The following is a 16,842-nucleotide window of genomic DNA, read 5'->3' as shown; positions in this document are numbered from 1 at the left end:
ATTTCAACTCCTCCTTGTCAATATTTCATCAAAATGATTGTCTACACATGGAGTGGATTAATTGTTCATCAACTGTGTTAACAAGATCGTTACGTTGCAAACAATTGTTTTATCAAATGCGTAGTACTTCATTCATGTCTCATTCATGTCTTCTACGACACAACTTTTGTCTGTAACACAGTTGACAAAATAATGAACCTGGTGTTTATTTTGATTTGAATATTTAAGAAATCATTAGAGCTTAAGCTTGCCAATTAATGGAATTTGCACAATCTAGGGGTATACTGTGGAAACAAATAGAATATTAAGCCAAACAGCATACTGTTTTTTTTTTTCACTTTTTGGTTGGTCTGAAATGTACCCCTAATTATAGAATCACTAATATATATTATTGATTATACAGTCTGAGAAGAAGAATTATAAGAAGTCTGTCACTGAACGAGCTACTTAGTGATTTTATGGTCTCCTGGAGGGGGTGTGACGTGTTGTCCGCTAGAGAAGATAGCTTTGCCATCATCCTCCTGTCAGCCACCACCTGCACAGGGTCCAGTGGGCAGCCCAGGACAGAGCTGGCCTTTTTCACCAGTCTGTTCAGCTTCTTCCTGTCAGCAGCAGAGATGCTACTTCCCCAACAGACCACTTCAAAGAGGATGGCTGATGCCACCACAGCATAAATACAAATTTACAGTTTGAGAAAAAGGCTACTGATAATAAAACGTTTAAATATAAACTTGGTATCTATCTATCTATCTATCTATCTATCTGTCTGTCTGTCTGTCTGTCTGTCTGTCTGTCTAATAATAATAATAATAATATACTGTGCAGGAAGAGGCAGACAACTCAGAGAGCTTATTTGAAGCCTCCACCCAAATAGTGTTCTAATATCAAAAATTAATTAAAAAATACTAGATTGACACATATAAAGACAATAGTTGATACTAAAAATAAAGTAACATAAGAACATACAAAATTAACAATTAGAATAAATACAGTAATTACATCAACAGAATTCAAAAATACAAAATATGAATATGACGTGTATGGACACCTGTTTTTGAATATGTGGTTGAGCATGACGAGTATAATGAAATAAGAGTGGTTGAAAGTCCAGAATTTGCTGCCCCTGAAACGTATGGAGAATTGACTTCTGAAGGTAGAACATTTAGGAGGATGAAGAAATAAAGTTTGAAGAGTTGAGTGAGAGTGGACCTGTGAATTTAATTTTAAGTAAGACTTGAAGTGATCAGGGATATTCCATTCAAGTTGAATTTTATACAAAAAAAACACATATTTGAAAGATATTGATGTTATAGATATTAAGAAGCTGGAGTTTCTGAAACAAAGGAGCAGATGAGTCTGACATGTGGCTTTGATTGAGTTGCCATCCTGACAAAACATTCCTGAAGGAGCAACATTTTATTGAGAGTCGTAGGAAAAGTACTAGCCCAACCTATATTACAATATGAAAGATATGGATAAATTAGGCTGTAATAAAGAATAAGAATACTAATCTATCTATCTATCTATCTATCTATCTATCTATCTATCTATCTATCTATCTATCTATCTATCTATCTATCTATCTATCCATCCATCCATCCATCCATCCATCCATCCATCCATCCATCCATCTATCTATCTATCTATCCTGGTATAGCAGCATAACTGATATACAACCCAGCATATGATTAAACAACTGAGGCCAAAATTAAATCCCAAATTAGATTAAATTTGTAGTTTTCACAAATGTAGATACACATGACAGGTTGGGTGATTTTTTTTTTAAATTGATGCTTGCAAGTAATCCAATATAGCAGTAATACAAAGAAAACTGAAGACAATTCCAGAGACTGTCCAAACGGTCTGTTTAATGTTTTACTATCCCAGCGGCCTAGTATGACCTTTTTAACCTCAGTAATGCTTCCTCAGCCAACACTGATAGTTGCACAGACTATCAGATTATTTGCAGTAATAGCATAGAATGAAACTAATTGAATTTATTCGATTTGAAATGACTGCTGTTTATTCTACTAAAGGTGCAGTTGTGGACCCAATGCTCAAAAAAAGGAAAAAAAAAAAAGATACGTACACTCCCCCGACTGTTTACAGGTAGTTAATTGAAAAGTCAAGACTTTTGTCCAACATGTAGATAAAGGATGCAGTTCAAAGTGATACCAGCCGGGTTCATTGACAATTTAGACACAGGAATGAAATGAATTGAAAATGTTGAACAATCTTATCAATTACTCCATTTGATTTTTTTTATTGAATATATTAAGTGTGAATGAATGCATTCAGCTAACATTTTCCTTCAAGGATGTGATACACAGGATGTTTAATATAAAAATATCAAAAATAAACTATGTTTTTTATCCCAACAACACAAAGGTCGGGAACTGTCAGTTGATATTCTTAAGTACAAGCTCTATTTAAAAATGTTACTGTTAAAGCATCACAGCCATCAGTTCCAGTCATACACTAATATGTGTGTTTGAACTCTACAGCTGTGTCGACCAGTGTACACATGATATGATCAACCAGTGTAAACTACAAGTCAGAGAGGAAATCTTCAGAGGGGTAGTGAAGTTTCTTCTTTGCTTTCATGTTTTTCACATTTCTGTCTGAAGATGAGCTGGGCATTGCATTTTCCTCAGCTGTTTGAATACTTCCTTGCTTCTTTTTTTTCTTTTTATTGTCTTTGGGTTCTGACCCTGCAGACTTGGCTAAAGATGTCAAATTGAAAGAAACATTATCAGTAGGTTTGGGGCTTCTCCTCTCATTCTTGTCTCCTAAATCATTGATAGCCGGATTCCCTGGAGCCTCTGGAGGTGGTGGAGTCGGTTCTTTCAGCCTTTCTGATCCACTTTCTTCAGTGGCGGCTGATGGACTTTGGTGTATCACATCGCATGTCTTATCTTTCCTCTTTTTCTTCTTCTTTTTTAACACCACAGTTTGTTCTGCTGAAATAAATTCTGCATCTACAGAACCTTCCAAACTTTCCACTGGAGTCACCAGCTCGGTTTCATTTCCTGCACGTTTCTTTTTCCTCTTCACCTCTGGTTCATCCTGATCTTTTTCCATACCATCATGCGTTTCCAGCACCTTCCTCTTTTTCTTTTTCTTCTTCTTTTTCATGACCCCTTCATTTGACTCATCTACATTTCCGTTACATTCTGCTGACTCTGTCTCTATATCTTGAGCGTCGACTCTGGCTTTCCCTGCACCTGCAACAGGAGCCTCCACAGACTGTGAGGACTCTGCGTCAGCACTGAGGAAGGATGAGGTCCTCTTCGTTTCCTGCACAGACACTGAATCATCACCTTGTGCCAAACCATGTCCAGATATATTTTCACTCTTTTTCTTCTTTTTCTTCTTTCTCTTTGTCGCCTTTTCACCAACTTGGTCCTCATCTGCTTTTTCCTGAACGTTATCTAAGTGTTCAGTATTTGCATGTTCTACAGGAGCAGGCAACTGGTCCACCTCTTCAGAGTTTGTTTTAACCCTCTTCTTTCTTTTCTTTGGTGCCCTCTCCACACTTTCAGTCAATGCCAACAAAGGGCTCACAACTGCGCACTCTTCTTCTCCTCGAGTGGCATCATCAAAAGACAACTGTTTCTTCTTTCCTTTAACAAAACTAGATTCAAGTGTGTCTTGAGGAGCTGCTCCTTCCTCTTCTCCTCTCTCCTCTGCAGTGATAATCTTTTCTTTTTTCTTCTTTCTCTTTTTTTTCTGAGTCTTTCCTTCATCATTCAGAATTTCAGGAACACCACTGGACTGTAGCTGCTCCTCATCCTCTGCACTTCCTCTCCTTTTTTTTTTCTTCTTGCCTCCATTTTCCGCAAATGAAGAAGCTGGATCCTCTACTCTGAAATCAGACTCTAAGTGTCCATGCTCTTCTTGCGTGGTGCTCTCTGTGGAAGACTTGCTCTTTGTCGTCTCTTGTTTTGAATGGGGAGTGCCGCCCTCCTCCTGTCCTCCCTCATCGAGTCTCGTTGTCTTGAGTGCTTCAGAGTTTCCATGACTTGTCGCCTGTTCATTCTCCTCCTCTGTGATCCTCGATATGGTTGCCATAGCTGCTGTCGGATCCAACCCCTCACACTGTTCTCCTTGTGAGGGTTCTTGTCCGGCATCGGCATCATTCCTTATATTCCTCTGTTTTAACTGATTGCACCAGGTTTGTTGTCTCTTTGTTTTTAGTGGCACTGCAAAGAGTTTCCTTTCCTGTTTCCATGACAAACAGTTAAAGAACAAAGTAACAAACATCACAAGCTGTGAAATACAAGATTCTTTAAACAGAGTACTTACTACTACTTTGATGTCCTCATTTTCTGACCCTTCTTCTTCATTTCTACAACAAGAGATGAAAATTATATAGAAGTTAGTACAGGAGATAAACAAAATTATAAAACGGTCTGATAAAAGCAATACAATCTATTAAAACTCTGCTTTCAAAAGGTAAACAAATAAAATAGACTCAAAGGGCACATCATCTTTACAGCAACCATGATGACCTCTCATCTTGTGGTTATTTTGTCCACCCCTATAAAAATAAGCTCATGGTCTAGTATTACTTACACAGGGTATATAGTGTTTGTATCAGTTTCATTAGTAGTTTAAAACTCCTTTAAAATGATTACAACAAAATAAACTGTTAAGTAAAATGAAGAACATTGATCAAATATTATATTTTAGAGCCAGGCCAGAGGTGAAGGATATCAACACTTTCAGCAGCTCTCTGATGCTGCGACTTCTGGTGACACCATCAACGCTAGCAAATGTGATTGAAAACGTAGTGGCCTAAAGACGGATCCTTGGGGAACGCGAAAAGAGAACACTACGATACACACTATGAATACAGAAACACTTATTAACAGAGTGATGTGTTTCCATCAATTTGTTATCATACATTTTGTGATCTATTATGTCGAACCAAAAGTCCTCTGGCATCTCTTTCTTTTGCTGAGCCCATAAACTAGGGTTACCTCTATACAACACCATTTCCAAAAGGGTTTGGATGCTGTGTTAAATGTAAAAAAAAACAGTCTTTGAGGATTTGCAAAACATTAGAATCCTGTATTTAATCCTCCTTTTATGTTCGTTTATCAGTAACAGCAATAATGTTCCTGGGTCAATATGACCAGAAGCATATTCAATTATCCAAAATCCCCAAATAACATTTTTTTTTTTAGCTGAGGCCATTTTTAAGTAAAATGTTCTACTTTACTTTTGTTTGATATACTGTATATTCTGACCTGCTTAGTACCTGGACTCCCTTACTACAGAGCCAACCTGTTATAATCACTTGACCCCCACCCCTCAAACTGTGATTTTCAGCTTCTCCCATCTGGACATAGGTATTAAGTGGCAGCCTGTAAAGCCAATGATGTAAGAACAGCTTTGTCCTCGCAGCCATCAGTGAGATTAAAAAGTCACAATAATGCAGCACTGATGCTGTATATACAACTCCCGTATAATTCATTGACTATTTACAAATATTTTATCTTGTTTTCCCTGATGGCACATTTGAACTTGCTTTTATTTACCATGTTTTTATTGATTAATGATTTTTATTTTACTTCCATCTTGTTTTTATTTCACTCTGCTTTTACTGGTGGCTTATTTGATTTGATTTTACCTTGATTTACTGAGGGTTACTCTTTCCTGTCCTGTGCAGTTTGTTTGTGTGGGTGTGATAACTCACTCACTGTTAATGATATCTACGTGCCGGTGCAAATAAAGTTACCCTGAGCTTTATAATTTGCGCAGAACATGCTTTGGCACTGTCTTGTACCTACCCTTCTGTATTCTTCATCACTGATGTTGGCTTATCAAATGTTAAGGTTACCCACGTATCCCCATACCATAAAATATTCTGTCTTTTGAACTACCTACTGAAAAGAAGCAGGGTGGCCCCTCTTCTCTTTGGCCGAGACGATGAAGTGTCCAGGATTTCCAAAAAGAATGTTACATTTTGAGTTATCATACCACAGGACAGTTTTCCACTTAGTGTCAGTCCATCTTACATGAGCAGAGAAGGCTTTTTGTGCAGATGTGAATTAAAAATGTCAGTGCTTAGATTAGAGAACTTTATTAATCCCTTGTAAGGAAACTCTTGCTGATGGAATTTGTTTATTTTTTCATTTTTTCACATTTTCACTTACTTTTCTTACTATGTTGGAAATAAAGACATCAAATCAAATTAGGCCTGGAGATCACATCACTATTAGCTTCAGCATGGTCCCTTTTGTACAGATATTTCTCCAGATTCTCTGAATCTTTGAATGATATTATTCACTGTAGATTATGTTATCACAATATTCTTTGCAGTTTTACAATGAGCATCAACCCTCTCCAAGTGTTTCACTTTTTGCCAGCTCAGTCTCTCAGTGTGGAGAACTCTTCACCATCTTTACTTAACTCTGACTCTCTCTGTCAAGCTTTTTTCCAATCTAATATGGGGGTTCAATGTCTTGCAACTCATCATATTCTGTTCATATTTACACAGTGTGATAACTATTTTGGAAACATGGATGGACTAAAGTAATTGTAACTTGATTTTTACTTGAAATGTACTTACTCTGACAATGGAGATATGCCATCCTCATCTATGTCCACTGTTGGTAAAGATGACACCACATCCTCTCCTGTTCGACAGCCCTGACACAACTCTCTGACAAATGTCAGGAACCCTACCATTCCAGCATTCTACAAAGGAAAGACGAGATAACAGAACATTAACAAGGATCTGTACAACAATAACCAACAAAATATGTATCTGAAGAGGCTTTTATCCTTACATGAAGGCTTTTGTTCTGTATTCGTGTTCCTCTGCCTCTGTGCTTCCTTGTCAGGAAAGGGAAACTGTACTCTGGTAGTTTGTATTTCTTTGAGCATTTCTTTTTGTAAACTCTGAATATCTCAGCAGAGGATGCCGTTGATGATGATGAAGAGTCATCTTTATGGTCTTCTAGATCTCTAGGAAGTGTGGTGTCTGAAATATGGTTGTTTCGGCCTCTTCTTTGTCTTACAGGCAGAGGTGCTGGTTTCTGCGTTATGAACAGGCTGTCTCCTGAGTCACTGCAGAGACACAAATAATAATAATAATAATAATAATAATAATAATAATAATATTTTTCATTTATATAGCACTTTTCTAAACAGTAGTTACAAAGTGCTTCACATAAAGTAAACAAAAATAATAAGAAATATAATCCCAACCCTTTTTTCATACATACATATACACATATGCATATACAATTGTACACACATGCACATACATGCGCATACATACATACACACATACATAGACATGCACATGTATACACATGTACATGCATAGACACAAACATACATACAAACACACAAACATATAAACATACAAACATACATACATACCCATAGATAAATAGATAGATAGATAGATAGATAGATAGATAGATAGATAGATAGATAGATAGATAGATAGATAGATAGATAAAGGAACTCCAAAGTACGATAACACATAACAAGATCTCCAGGACATAACATGTTACAAAGTTATGAAGGCCTTTTTGAAAAAGAAAGTTTTAAGAAGTGATTTAAAATTAAGAACAGAAGTAGCACGCCTAATTTCAGCTGGTAGGTCGTTCAAATACACATGTAGACAGTGAGTTCAGAGGATGTTCACTCTGCTGTCCTCTATTAGGAGTTGTATCACTCTTACCTGTCTGTCTCTATAGGCGGTATATCACCCAGTTCGTTATGTCCACCTGAAGACTCGAGATGTCCCGTTGCTTTCGCTGCACACTCTGGTGAAAGTTTTTCTAACACCACTTGGCATGACTTCAGGGGTGTAACCTGGGCGCTGGTATTGGATTCAGTCCATGATAAAGGATTATTTACCCCATTCATTGTGATGGGAGTGAAGTATTGAGAGTACACATTGGGAAAAAAGTCAGAGAATATATCCGCGAGATGCTTTCGCCGCAAAGTTAATCGTGCTTGTATGAAAAATAAATTATGAAGACGTTGAGTACCAAAACAAGCACAACAGGAAGGTATACCGCTCCACATGTGTTTCTGGGTCAACCAGGAAATGTTTCAACAACGAGGCGTCATGTGACCAATCAAAAAAGAGGAGGCGGACCTCACAAAGAAACAAGAGACTTCACTGAATCTACTTCCGGCTTCGATCGTTTCTCACAACAAGGGATTATGTATTGTTTAGATCAGTGGTTCTAAAAGTGGGGTCCTGGGACCCCTGGAGGTCCGTGTACCATAGTGTGGGGGTCCGTGAAATAATAAAAATACATTTCTAATAAATAATAATAATATAAAAAATTGTGATGCGTCATTAAAAACAGCATATATACCATTAGGATACCATTGTGGCTTGAAGGGATATGCCAGTCTTGCTCTGTTAATCTTCTGAAAGCGGTTAAGATCATTTATTTGAAAAGTATAAATGCTGTCATGTTGAGTCCACAAGGAATGAAATGGCCCTCTGTTTTAAAGTATACAAGTGGTATTTACTTGATTCAAATTGAAGTGTTATCTGTTTATCACTATGGAAAAGGTCTGAAGTATTTAGATTCATAGGTTTTACAATATCAATTGTTCCAAGGGCAACTAAGAGTGCAAATGGTAGTAAGCATGTGCTTAATCTATGTTACAATTATGAGGGGGTCCTTGGAAAATTTTCTCACCTGTAAGGGGTCCCTGGCTCCAAAAAGTTTGAGAACCCCTGGTCTAGATTGTATCAGATAAACAAATAAACGCGACATAGATTCAGACTGTTGAATGTTCTTTCCTTTAAAGTTTGAGCTTCTTTACCGACCAAAATAAGTAATGGAGTGAAGATTACTTTTTAAATCATTGTCAAAGACTCAAATCCCTCCTTTGAGTTGTGATTAAAATATTTTTCATTATTTAATGTTTAAAAAAATGACTTGTTTTTGTGTGTGTTTTCAAGGGAAAGCGAGTAAAGACTTAATAAGATGTATGGAAGCCCTAAGTCGACATGCATCCATACATTTTATATACTCTTTTCCCTTAACAATGAGTAAATACTAGTTATTTTTATACATACAATGTTATTTTCTTGTCACAAAAGCCAATTCCTCCATGAGGTATAACTTTATGAATATGTTTTCCTTTGATAAAAAACCTTGGTTTTTATGATAACTAGATCTCAGAAAACCAGTGATGCTTTCTCAACAAAAAGATGAAGATAAATTGGACGAGATCTTCAGAAAACCACTGGAATTAAGTTATTCTCGAGGCAAATTAAGTTAAAAAAAATGTATGGATGCATGTTTGTTTAGGGTGCCCATGATAAATCTTGATAAATGCGTTATTACCCTGTACACTTGTGGTCCTCCATAAAATTTCAGCTAAACATTTGATATTTAAACAAAATGTACCCAGCACAATGCGTAGATGACATAACAGAAAACAAATTTCTAAACTGAAACATTCAAATTGTCTTAATAATTGAGATGATTAGGCAGTCCTTATAAATGGCCATACCCTAGACCAGTGATTCTCAAATAGGGGTACTCGTACCCTTAGGGGTACGTGGGAGTACTGCAAGGGGTACGTGACAAATGAAAAAAAAAAAAGAAAGAAAAAAAAAGAAGAAGTTGCATCAAAACAAATTAAACAAAAATCTGATTTAAAACCACTTTATCAACGGCATTTCATTTTCATTTCAATGCAACATCAAATAGGGCACTATTTCCAAATTGAGCATGTTCATTCATAAAATGGACAGGTGGTTGAAATGCTTCTTGTTTGACAGAAATAAATCGGTGTGCTCCTTGGGCCATCAGAGGTACTAGCTGCCTCAATCTTTAATTATTTCTGAAAATATTGCACTGCAAAAGCATAATATTTGTGTCATCTTTCATTTCAATCTTATTATGACACTGTAAAACCACAAGCATACATTTATTCATGTTATTTTCCCATATCTTGAAACATTTTCTCGGCCATACAAGGGGGTACTTAGCTGAAATTGTTTTTGAAAGGGGGTACACAAGCCAAAAAAGTTTGAGAACCCCATACTTCATCAACGCAACACCTCTTCTTTACTTAATGAAAACTGATATATCTCAAATCCACTCACGAATATGACTTACTGTTTGTATCTAAGCAAATATGATGATAAAATGTCGAGAACACGTACGAGAAACCAACCAGTGCAGGAACCATTCTTGGCTGGGAACTATCTTGTAATCATTTACTCTTTGGTTATAGTTCATCCACACAGAAGTTGTATCCGCTCTCAATCGTCTCTTTCTGCACAGGTTTCAGACAGCTACTACTTTTACCTTCAGTGCAGGTACTATGGCAGGTACCAGTAAGACTGAGAAGGTCCAGCTGCACGCGCCAGGTTTAGAGGAGCTGCGTGGTGGTAAGAGCTTCAACTCTGATACACCAACATTATAGCACATGCATGTTCATGGAACAGGACGTTCATAAAGAGAGAATGATAAAGACATTGTTGCTGCTTGCAGTGTTACAAGCAGGACTGGAAAAGAACTTTGCAGAAGTTCAGGTGAGTGTTGTGGAGTGTCCAGATCTGACCAAAGAGCCCTTCCACTTTCCTGCCAAAGGTAAGAGGACTGTCAAGTTCACTTCATGTGCTTGCAGTAGTTTAATCAGTTACAAAAATATCACTGTATGCATGCACATGGCTGCATCTGGTGGAAAAAGTGGAAGTTGTGTGTTTTCACTTTAATTCTGTAAAAGCTTGCACTTTGTTAACTCTTACACTTCCAGGCCAAAGTGAGTTTTTGCACTGTCCCCTTCAATCAACATGTTTCAAAGTAAAGATTACTACTTGAGTAAGAAAATTGGTTGTTGCACCTACAATTTTATGTGCACTTGTAGAATTATAATTTTCATAGAGACTGAAACGTTTCTGTACTGAACTTAGTAGGGAAATGTATCTGCACTGTTTCAGTCTTTACACTACATGTCTCATTCACACACTGATAGCAGGGGCAGCTATGCAAAGAGCCCTTCAGAACTAACTGACCCCTTTCACAGACATGCTCATGCTGCTGGCTTCACCACCTCTGTCTCTGAGCCACAGTTGTGCAGTCAGATAAATCACAACCTTTATCTGACTTTTCTGATTTCATAGGGGTCAAGGGTCAACTCTGGAATCTAAATAGTTCACTGCTAGCGTAATCAATGAACAAAAGAGGAAATAATGAGAGCGGTTTTGACAGGATCTCACAGTGATAAACCCATCTGCTTGCTTGAACAGTGAGCTACAAACTGATGCTCTGTAAGGGTTTGCAGCATTAAACGTGTATCAGATATTAAGCACATTGTGGATTGAAACACTGATTTCACTAAAACACATACACATTTCCGTGTGTGTAACCTTTTCATGTCATGCTGTGTTTTCTTCTTTCCTCACTCTGAAGGCTTGTGTGGAAATCCTCGCGTCACTGATGTCGGTGGCGTGCCGTACCTGATACCCTTGGTGAAAAAGGATAAGGTAGACTTTCGAAAAATAGAAACATTGCATGGAGAAAATGTGTAACAGCCTGTAGTGAATGGGAGTGTCCTAATGCTGTCTCTTCCACCTGTCAGGAGTATGACATGAACACTATATCCAAGGAGCTGGAGCTGCCCGGAGCTTTCATACTCGGTGCTGCAGGAGCTGCTTCCAGGATCCTTGGAATGAATGCAGAGGTGCTTTTTTTTTTACCTACATCACATTACAGATTATGTCTTAAATGTATTAATTTTGGGTGTTTTAGAGCTGCTTACGTGACATCTTCTGATGGGTGAACCTCTCCTGGAGTTAATGCTCTAGTTGTCATCTTTAAAAACGAATAGTTTCATTCATCTACATCTTTTTTTCCAGCAGAGTGACTACAGAGTAAATATTTGGTTGACATACATTAACGTTCGAGCTCTGGAGTTTGAACTTTATTTAAATCAAAGCTGGAAACTCTGCTTCAAATCCTCCCTGTGATTGAGAAGCTGAATCACAGATCTTCTAGGTGGAAAATCAAAAGAAGGAAGATTTCCTCTCCTTGCTGTAAAGCATCATGTGAAAGGAGAAGTATTAAACACTGTCTCTCATTCTCGTCCATAGTTAATGCCGGTATGTTTAACTGAAGCTGAAGGAAGGCCTGCGGTGAACAGCAGCTACTTCTCCTCCATAAACCCAGCTGATGGCCAGTGTCTGCAGGAAAAATACAGCGACAAATACTCTGGCTGCAACTTTGGACTGCTGGGAAATCTGTACGCATGTGAGGGGAAGCCTGGGGAGGTAATCTCAAAAAAGCAAAGGACAAAAAACACAAACAGACATGGCCTCTCAAAAAGGCCATGTCATTGTCAAATAGTTAACACTTCAGTTTTTTTATGAACCTCAACATAATTATCTGTAAGTTAATAACCTAACTGTAGTTTTTTTTGTTAACCTCAGCCTTTTCTCATGTGTGCTCCTTAAAATGATAAACATTAACACAAAGACGAGCTGAGCTGTCATACTTAGATCACTTGTGTGTGTCTCTTCAGGTCATCGAGGTGCGAGCTAAGAAGAGAACAGGAGACCTGAGTCTTGTGACGTCTTTGAGGACGACTCTGGAAGGTCATTACCCTGAGAAGAGCCTTGCTCTTGGAGGAAGCTTCATCATCCAGAGAGGGAAAGCCAAAATCCACATCATGGTAAACACAATGTGACACAACACATGATAAATTGTTAGCGACAGTTATGTATATTCATTTATTTACAAAGTCTGGTTCAACGTGATGTGACTGTTTAATCAAAGTGCGATGCTAATGAATACTAAGATATTGCTTTAGCTAACACACCTGTCTTGTTGTTAAGGATTATATACCGTACTTATGTTAAGAAATAACTTTTCTATCCAATCTAGATTACTCAATGTGGACAACAACTAATGGGGATACCATATTACAAATTATATGAGAGCAAAAAATTGATGTGCAATATGTTAATTAATGAAAAGTGTCTTGACATAAAGAAAACATTGTTTTCCCGCCATGATGAATAATATGACGTCAAGTCGTAAAGTCGGGGACCAAATTCTTGCCTGTTGTCCGAGATATTGTTCTGACTCGAGCAGGTGCTTATGTGGATTTTCCAACTTGGAAACTTGTTATTTCCGACACCACATGAATGCAGCATTTCAGCTCCACCTCTTTTCCTGTGTCTCTGTTGACCAAATTTAGGTTGAGTCAGCATTTCCAACATGGTGCTTGCCATAGTTGGGCTTTAAAACATCTCTTCAGAAACCAGTGGATGACATTTACACTGTCCATAAAAAACATACAGAAAATGTTGTTGGAGGATCATAGTGTTAGGTATAAACCAAGCGGCAACCTCCGGTCTAAAAATATGAGTCAATGCGGAAGTGTTAAAAGCTGCAGTTCATCGAGGATCCGCTTGAGGCTGGCTCCGGAAGTACCGGAAGTCACATACACATGAATGGGGAAAAGACGATCTTTGCAGCGTTAATAAACATGTTTACAGCCTGGTACAAAAGATGAGTGTAGTCTGAATAGCTAATTTCTCGATGTCCTCTCACTGTGAGGGGGGTGAATTTTTTTCTAATTTGGTAATTTAGAAGATATTGAGATTACTAGTCTTCCAATGAGAGGCACAGCTGCCTGCAGGAACACTGCAGCTGTTGGCTAGGAGGCTCAAAGCCCGCCTCTTTACGTCACACTGGCTCGACAGAAGCAATATGGCTGCCGCAGCCGATTGGTCTCAAAACAGCTCTTCAGAAACAGATGGGTGACGTCACGGATACTACGTCCATATTTTTTACAGTCTATGGTATAAACTAATCAAAGTACTGTATATATGAAACCAACAAAGAAACAATGTATTTACTCTCCATCTCTCTTTTATGACACTTTGTGTTTGTTTTAATGCCTCGTGTCTGTTTTCTTGTACGTTAGTAGTCCTGAAAGCACCTTGCGTTGCATTTCTTCTATGAAAGGTGCTCTCTAAAGAAAGTTTGTAAAGTCGATTTGTTATTATACACGTGTGTCTGCTCTTCTACAGCCAAGAGAGTTCTCTGCCTGCCCTTTAAACACCGACGATGAAGTCAACAACTGGCTGAAGCACTTTGAGGTCAGTGCTCCACTCATCTGCCAGTCGGTGCTGGTGTCCAGGGACCCTGTGAGTAAAGCAAACACACTCTAAAGTCAATGTGACGGACTAAATGAGTTGATTATTGTGTCAACAGACTGCTTTTTAACGGTTCTGATGATATGTTTCCAGGGTTTGGACCTGCGTGTGGAGCACACACACTGCTTCAGCCACCATGGAGAAGGTGGTCACTACTACATCGACACCACCCCCGACAGCGTGGAGTACCTGGGCTACTTCTTTCCTGCAGAGTTTGTGTATCGCATTGACAGGCCTACGGAAACCCACACTGTTGGACGAGATTGAAAACTTGATGGATGAATGATCATTTATGCAGCAAAGTATCTCCCGATAATCTAAGTGAATCAATTCATGTGTGATTTATGAATTTCAATGTGATTGTAAACGATTATTTTCCATCATCAATGTTAATATTTCCTCTTTAATCACATTTCTTAGAATATTTTACAATCTTCTACATTTCAGAAAAAAAATCTAATTTTCATGCGATAAAAACAATGTTGAATTTGTTATGGCTTTTTGTCTGCAAAATATTATGGTAACACTCATTACACTCAATCTGGGACAATTAACTACATAAGTGTTAAACTAAGCACAACACTTTTAATGGCCTTGTATGCTGCGGTCATCCCTCACAGGTTTGCCTTTACAAAAGCAGAGCTTGATAGATCCCTCAAAAAATAACACTTACATTTATTCTGCTGCTTTTGTTAAGTTATGAAGCAAATAGATCCCACATAACATCAGTGAATTAGACACACTGAATGCTGACACTGGCACAAAGTAGTTACAAATCAAGAAAAGGGATCATAGCTGAAATATTTCAAAAGAGGCTTTAAATGAAAACCCACACTCATACAGACTTCCAGCTCACTTTGGTTTAAAAAATACTGTGAAACCCCCCAAGAGCAGTTCTGAAAATAAAATAATTTGGGGAAACTACCAAAATCATAAAAGTTTCTGAAAAAAAAATTAGAAAATAAAACTTCCAGTAAAACAATAGTTTTAGTTACAGATCAAGAATATTTTTATTAAGTATTATTGGTTAAGAAACACAGACATATATATATATATATATATATATATATATATAAATAGTGTAGAGAAATTGCCATTCAATCTACATAACATCAAAATTTTAAAAATTAGATTAACATATAATTTACAGCAGTGGAGTTCAGGGTGAAAAGTAGCACATTTTTGTTGTTGGTTATGTTCACCCTCCTCTTTTGTTCTGAACGGTTGTATTGTTTATTATGTGAGTAGTCAGTAAAGCAATCACACTTTGAAATGCATGTTTTTCCTCTTCGTTAAACATGTATCATTATTATTATTATATTTTATAATTATACTTTTATTTCTTATGGTCAAATAAAATCATTTGCCCAAATTTTTTTTACATTTTATGAAAATAAACAGAACAAAGATACAAGAAAAAGAGTAATATAAATTATAATGGAATTGGAATTCACAATTTAAAGATAAATAAGTCCGAAATATAATATAATAATAATAATAATAATAATAATAATAATAATAATAATAATAATAATAATAGCAATAATAGCAATAATTGCAATGATAAGAAAATTGATTAAAAGGGATACGAGCAAAAAAAGTGCAGTGTAACTTCACATTAAAGTGTAATTAAACTCCAAACCACTTTTTTAGCTGAAAATATATTTATATAGGGATTTAGTAGTGCTGTTAATCAATGTGGGTCTTGATCCCAGTAGTTGAGCACAAAGTATTACAATTCCTCAAATTGTGTTGAAAGTGTGTGTAGAGACTGCCATCTGCAGGTCAAAACCCCTATACTGCAATGGGGTTTTTCTAATGGCTGGCTGAGTTCACGGTGACATCATTTGGTGCTTGTGTCTGTCATCGTACCTTTTATAACCTACCTCACCACATTCCACAAACTCCAGCCCTGTCCAAATTGATACATTGACGTTCCAACGGCATTTTTTTAAATTCCTGGGTAGATGCTCTTCAGCCGAAACTGGGGGGGTTTAGTTACCCTTTAAACAAATTGAACCGTGTGTCTTATTTCATCATTTAAATCAAATGCATCTTAAAGATTCACACTTTTATTACATCACAAGTATCGTAAATAAATCACTGACTTGAGTTTTTTTTTTCAACTTTATTTTAGATGTACATAACAAACAATGGGTACATTCAGAAGGAGCATCATACATTAACAATCATTAAGGACACAGAAACAATGCAGCTTCAGTTTTTAATTTAAGGTTAATGAGAAGATTATACATACATAGAAAATAAATAAAATAAGTTGAGTAAGGAGAGGGAATAATTTTATAATTCAGTGAGGAATTCTTTTAGGGAATCATATATTTTAAGTGCTCTTGGTCCTTTCATTATTTTCAATGATTTTAGGTATATTTTGAATTCATTTAGAAAAACAACAAATCTGGGGGCAGATTTCATAGTCCTGTTTTTATGAATAATTAATTTTGAGAGGCATAGAATAATGTTAAAGCAGATTTCATCACTTTTGTTTTTTAATTTCAAACCGAAAGTTGTTTTATTTATTGAAAAGGAAAATTGGAATGAATTAAATTTTTACTTTTAATCATTCATGGATATCAGTCCAGTAGGTTTTCGCAGTTTGGCATGAGAAGAAAACAGTTTAGGGTTAAATGAAGCCACATTAAAGCACTTTGAGGGAC

General features: G+C 36.9%; 2 protein-coding genes across 4 annotated transcripts; one reads left to right on the top strand and one right to left on the bottom strand.

Moving 5' to 3' along the window:
* Nucleotides 1-1,848: 1,848 nt before the first annotated feature.
* Nucleotides 1,849-8,074, bottom strand: LOC117813253 (actin cytoskeleton-regulatory complex protein pan1-like). Its single transcript, XM_034684381.1, has 5 exons — nucleotides 7,703-8,074; nucleotides 6,798-7,077; nucleotides 6,578-6,705; nucleotides 4,306-4,348; nucleotides 1,849-4,221 (listed from the first exon to the last, which is right to left on the bottom strand). The coding sequence occupies exons 1-5, from the start codon at nucleotides 8,050-8,052 to the stop codon at nucleotides 2,548-2,550; spliced, it is 2,475 nt and encodes an 824-aa protein (XP_034540272.1). The 5' UTR covers nucleotides 8,053-8,074; the 3' UTR covers nucleotides 1,849-2,547.
* A 2,145-nt stretch (nucleotides 8,075-10,219) lies between these two features.
* On the top strand, nucleotides 10,220-14,659 carry c5h11orf54 (chromosome 5 C11orf54 homolog). 3 transcript variants are annotated; one of them, XM_034683624.1, is made up of 8 exons: nucleotides 10,220-10,393; nucleotides 10,497-10,595; nucleotides 11,418-11,491; nucleotides 11,587-11,688; nucleotides 12,098-12,274; nucleotides 12,526-12,675; nucleotides 14,042-14,158; nucleotides 14,261-14,659. In XM_034683624.1, exons 1-8 carry the CDS (start codon nucleotides 10,327-10,329, stop codon nucleotides 14,432-14,434), a joined length of 960 nt encoding a protein of 319 aa, XP_034539515.1. In that variant the 5' UTR covers nucleotides 10,220-10,326; the 3' UTR covers nucleotides 14,435-14,659. The 3 variants fall into 3 exon arrangements, with proteins under 3 accessions (XP_034539515.1, XP_034539517.1, XP_034539516.1); XM_034683626.1 differs by lacking the exon at nucleotides 10,220-10,393 and adding an exon at nucleotides 10,762-10,808; XM_034683625.1 differs by lacking the exon at nucleotides 10,220-10,393 and adding an exon at nucleotides 10,762-10,826 and having other exon boundaries at nucleotides 10,502-10,595.
* Nucleotides 14,660-16,842: the final 2,183 nt, after the last annotated feature.

This window comes from Notolabrus celidotus, chromosome 5, assembly GCF_009762535.1.
Source record: "Notolabrus celidotus isolate fNotCel1 chromosome 5, fNotCel1.pri, whole genome shotgun sequence".
Taxonomy (NCBI): Eukaryota; Metazoa; Chordata; class Actinopteri; order Labriformes; family Labridae; genus Notolabrus; species Notolabrus celidotus.
This window is presented reverse-complemented; position numbering and strand designations above follow the sequence as displayed.

Coding starts and splice junctions, on each gene's coding strand:
- LOC117813253 (XM_034684381.1), bottom strand. CDS start 8,052: ATGTGGAGCGGTATACCTTCCTGTTGTGCTTGTTTTGGTACTCAACGT. Junction 7,078..7,702: donor CCGCCTATAGAGACAGACAG/GTAAGAGTGATA, acceptor GTGTCTCTGCAG/TGACTCAGGAGACAGCCTGT. Junction 4,349..6,577: donor GGCATATCTCCATTGTCAGA/GTAAGTACATTT, acceptor CTCTTGTTGTAG/AAATGAAGAAGAAGGGTCAG.
- c5h11orf54 (XM_034683624.1), top strand. CDS start 10,327: ATGGCAGGTACCAGTAAGACTGAGAAGGTCCAGCTGCACGCGCCAGGT. Junction 10,394..10,496: donor TTTAGAGGAGCTGCGTGGTG/GTAAGAGCTTCA, acceptor TGCTGCTTGCAG/TGTTACAAGCAGGACTGGAA. Junction 10,596..11,417: donor CTTCCACTTTCCTGCCAAAG/GTAAGAGGACTG, acceptor CTCACTCTGAAG/GCTTGTGTGGAAATCCTCGC.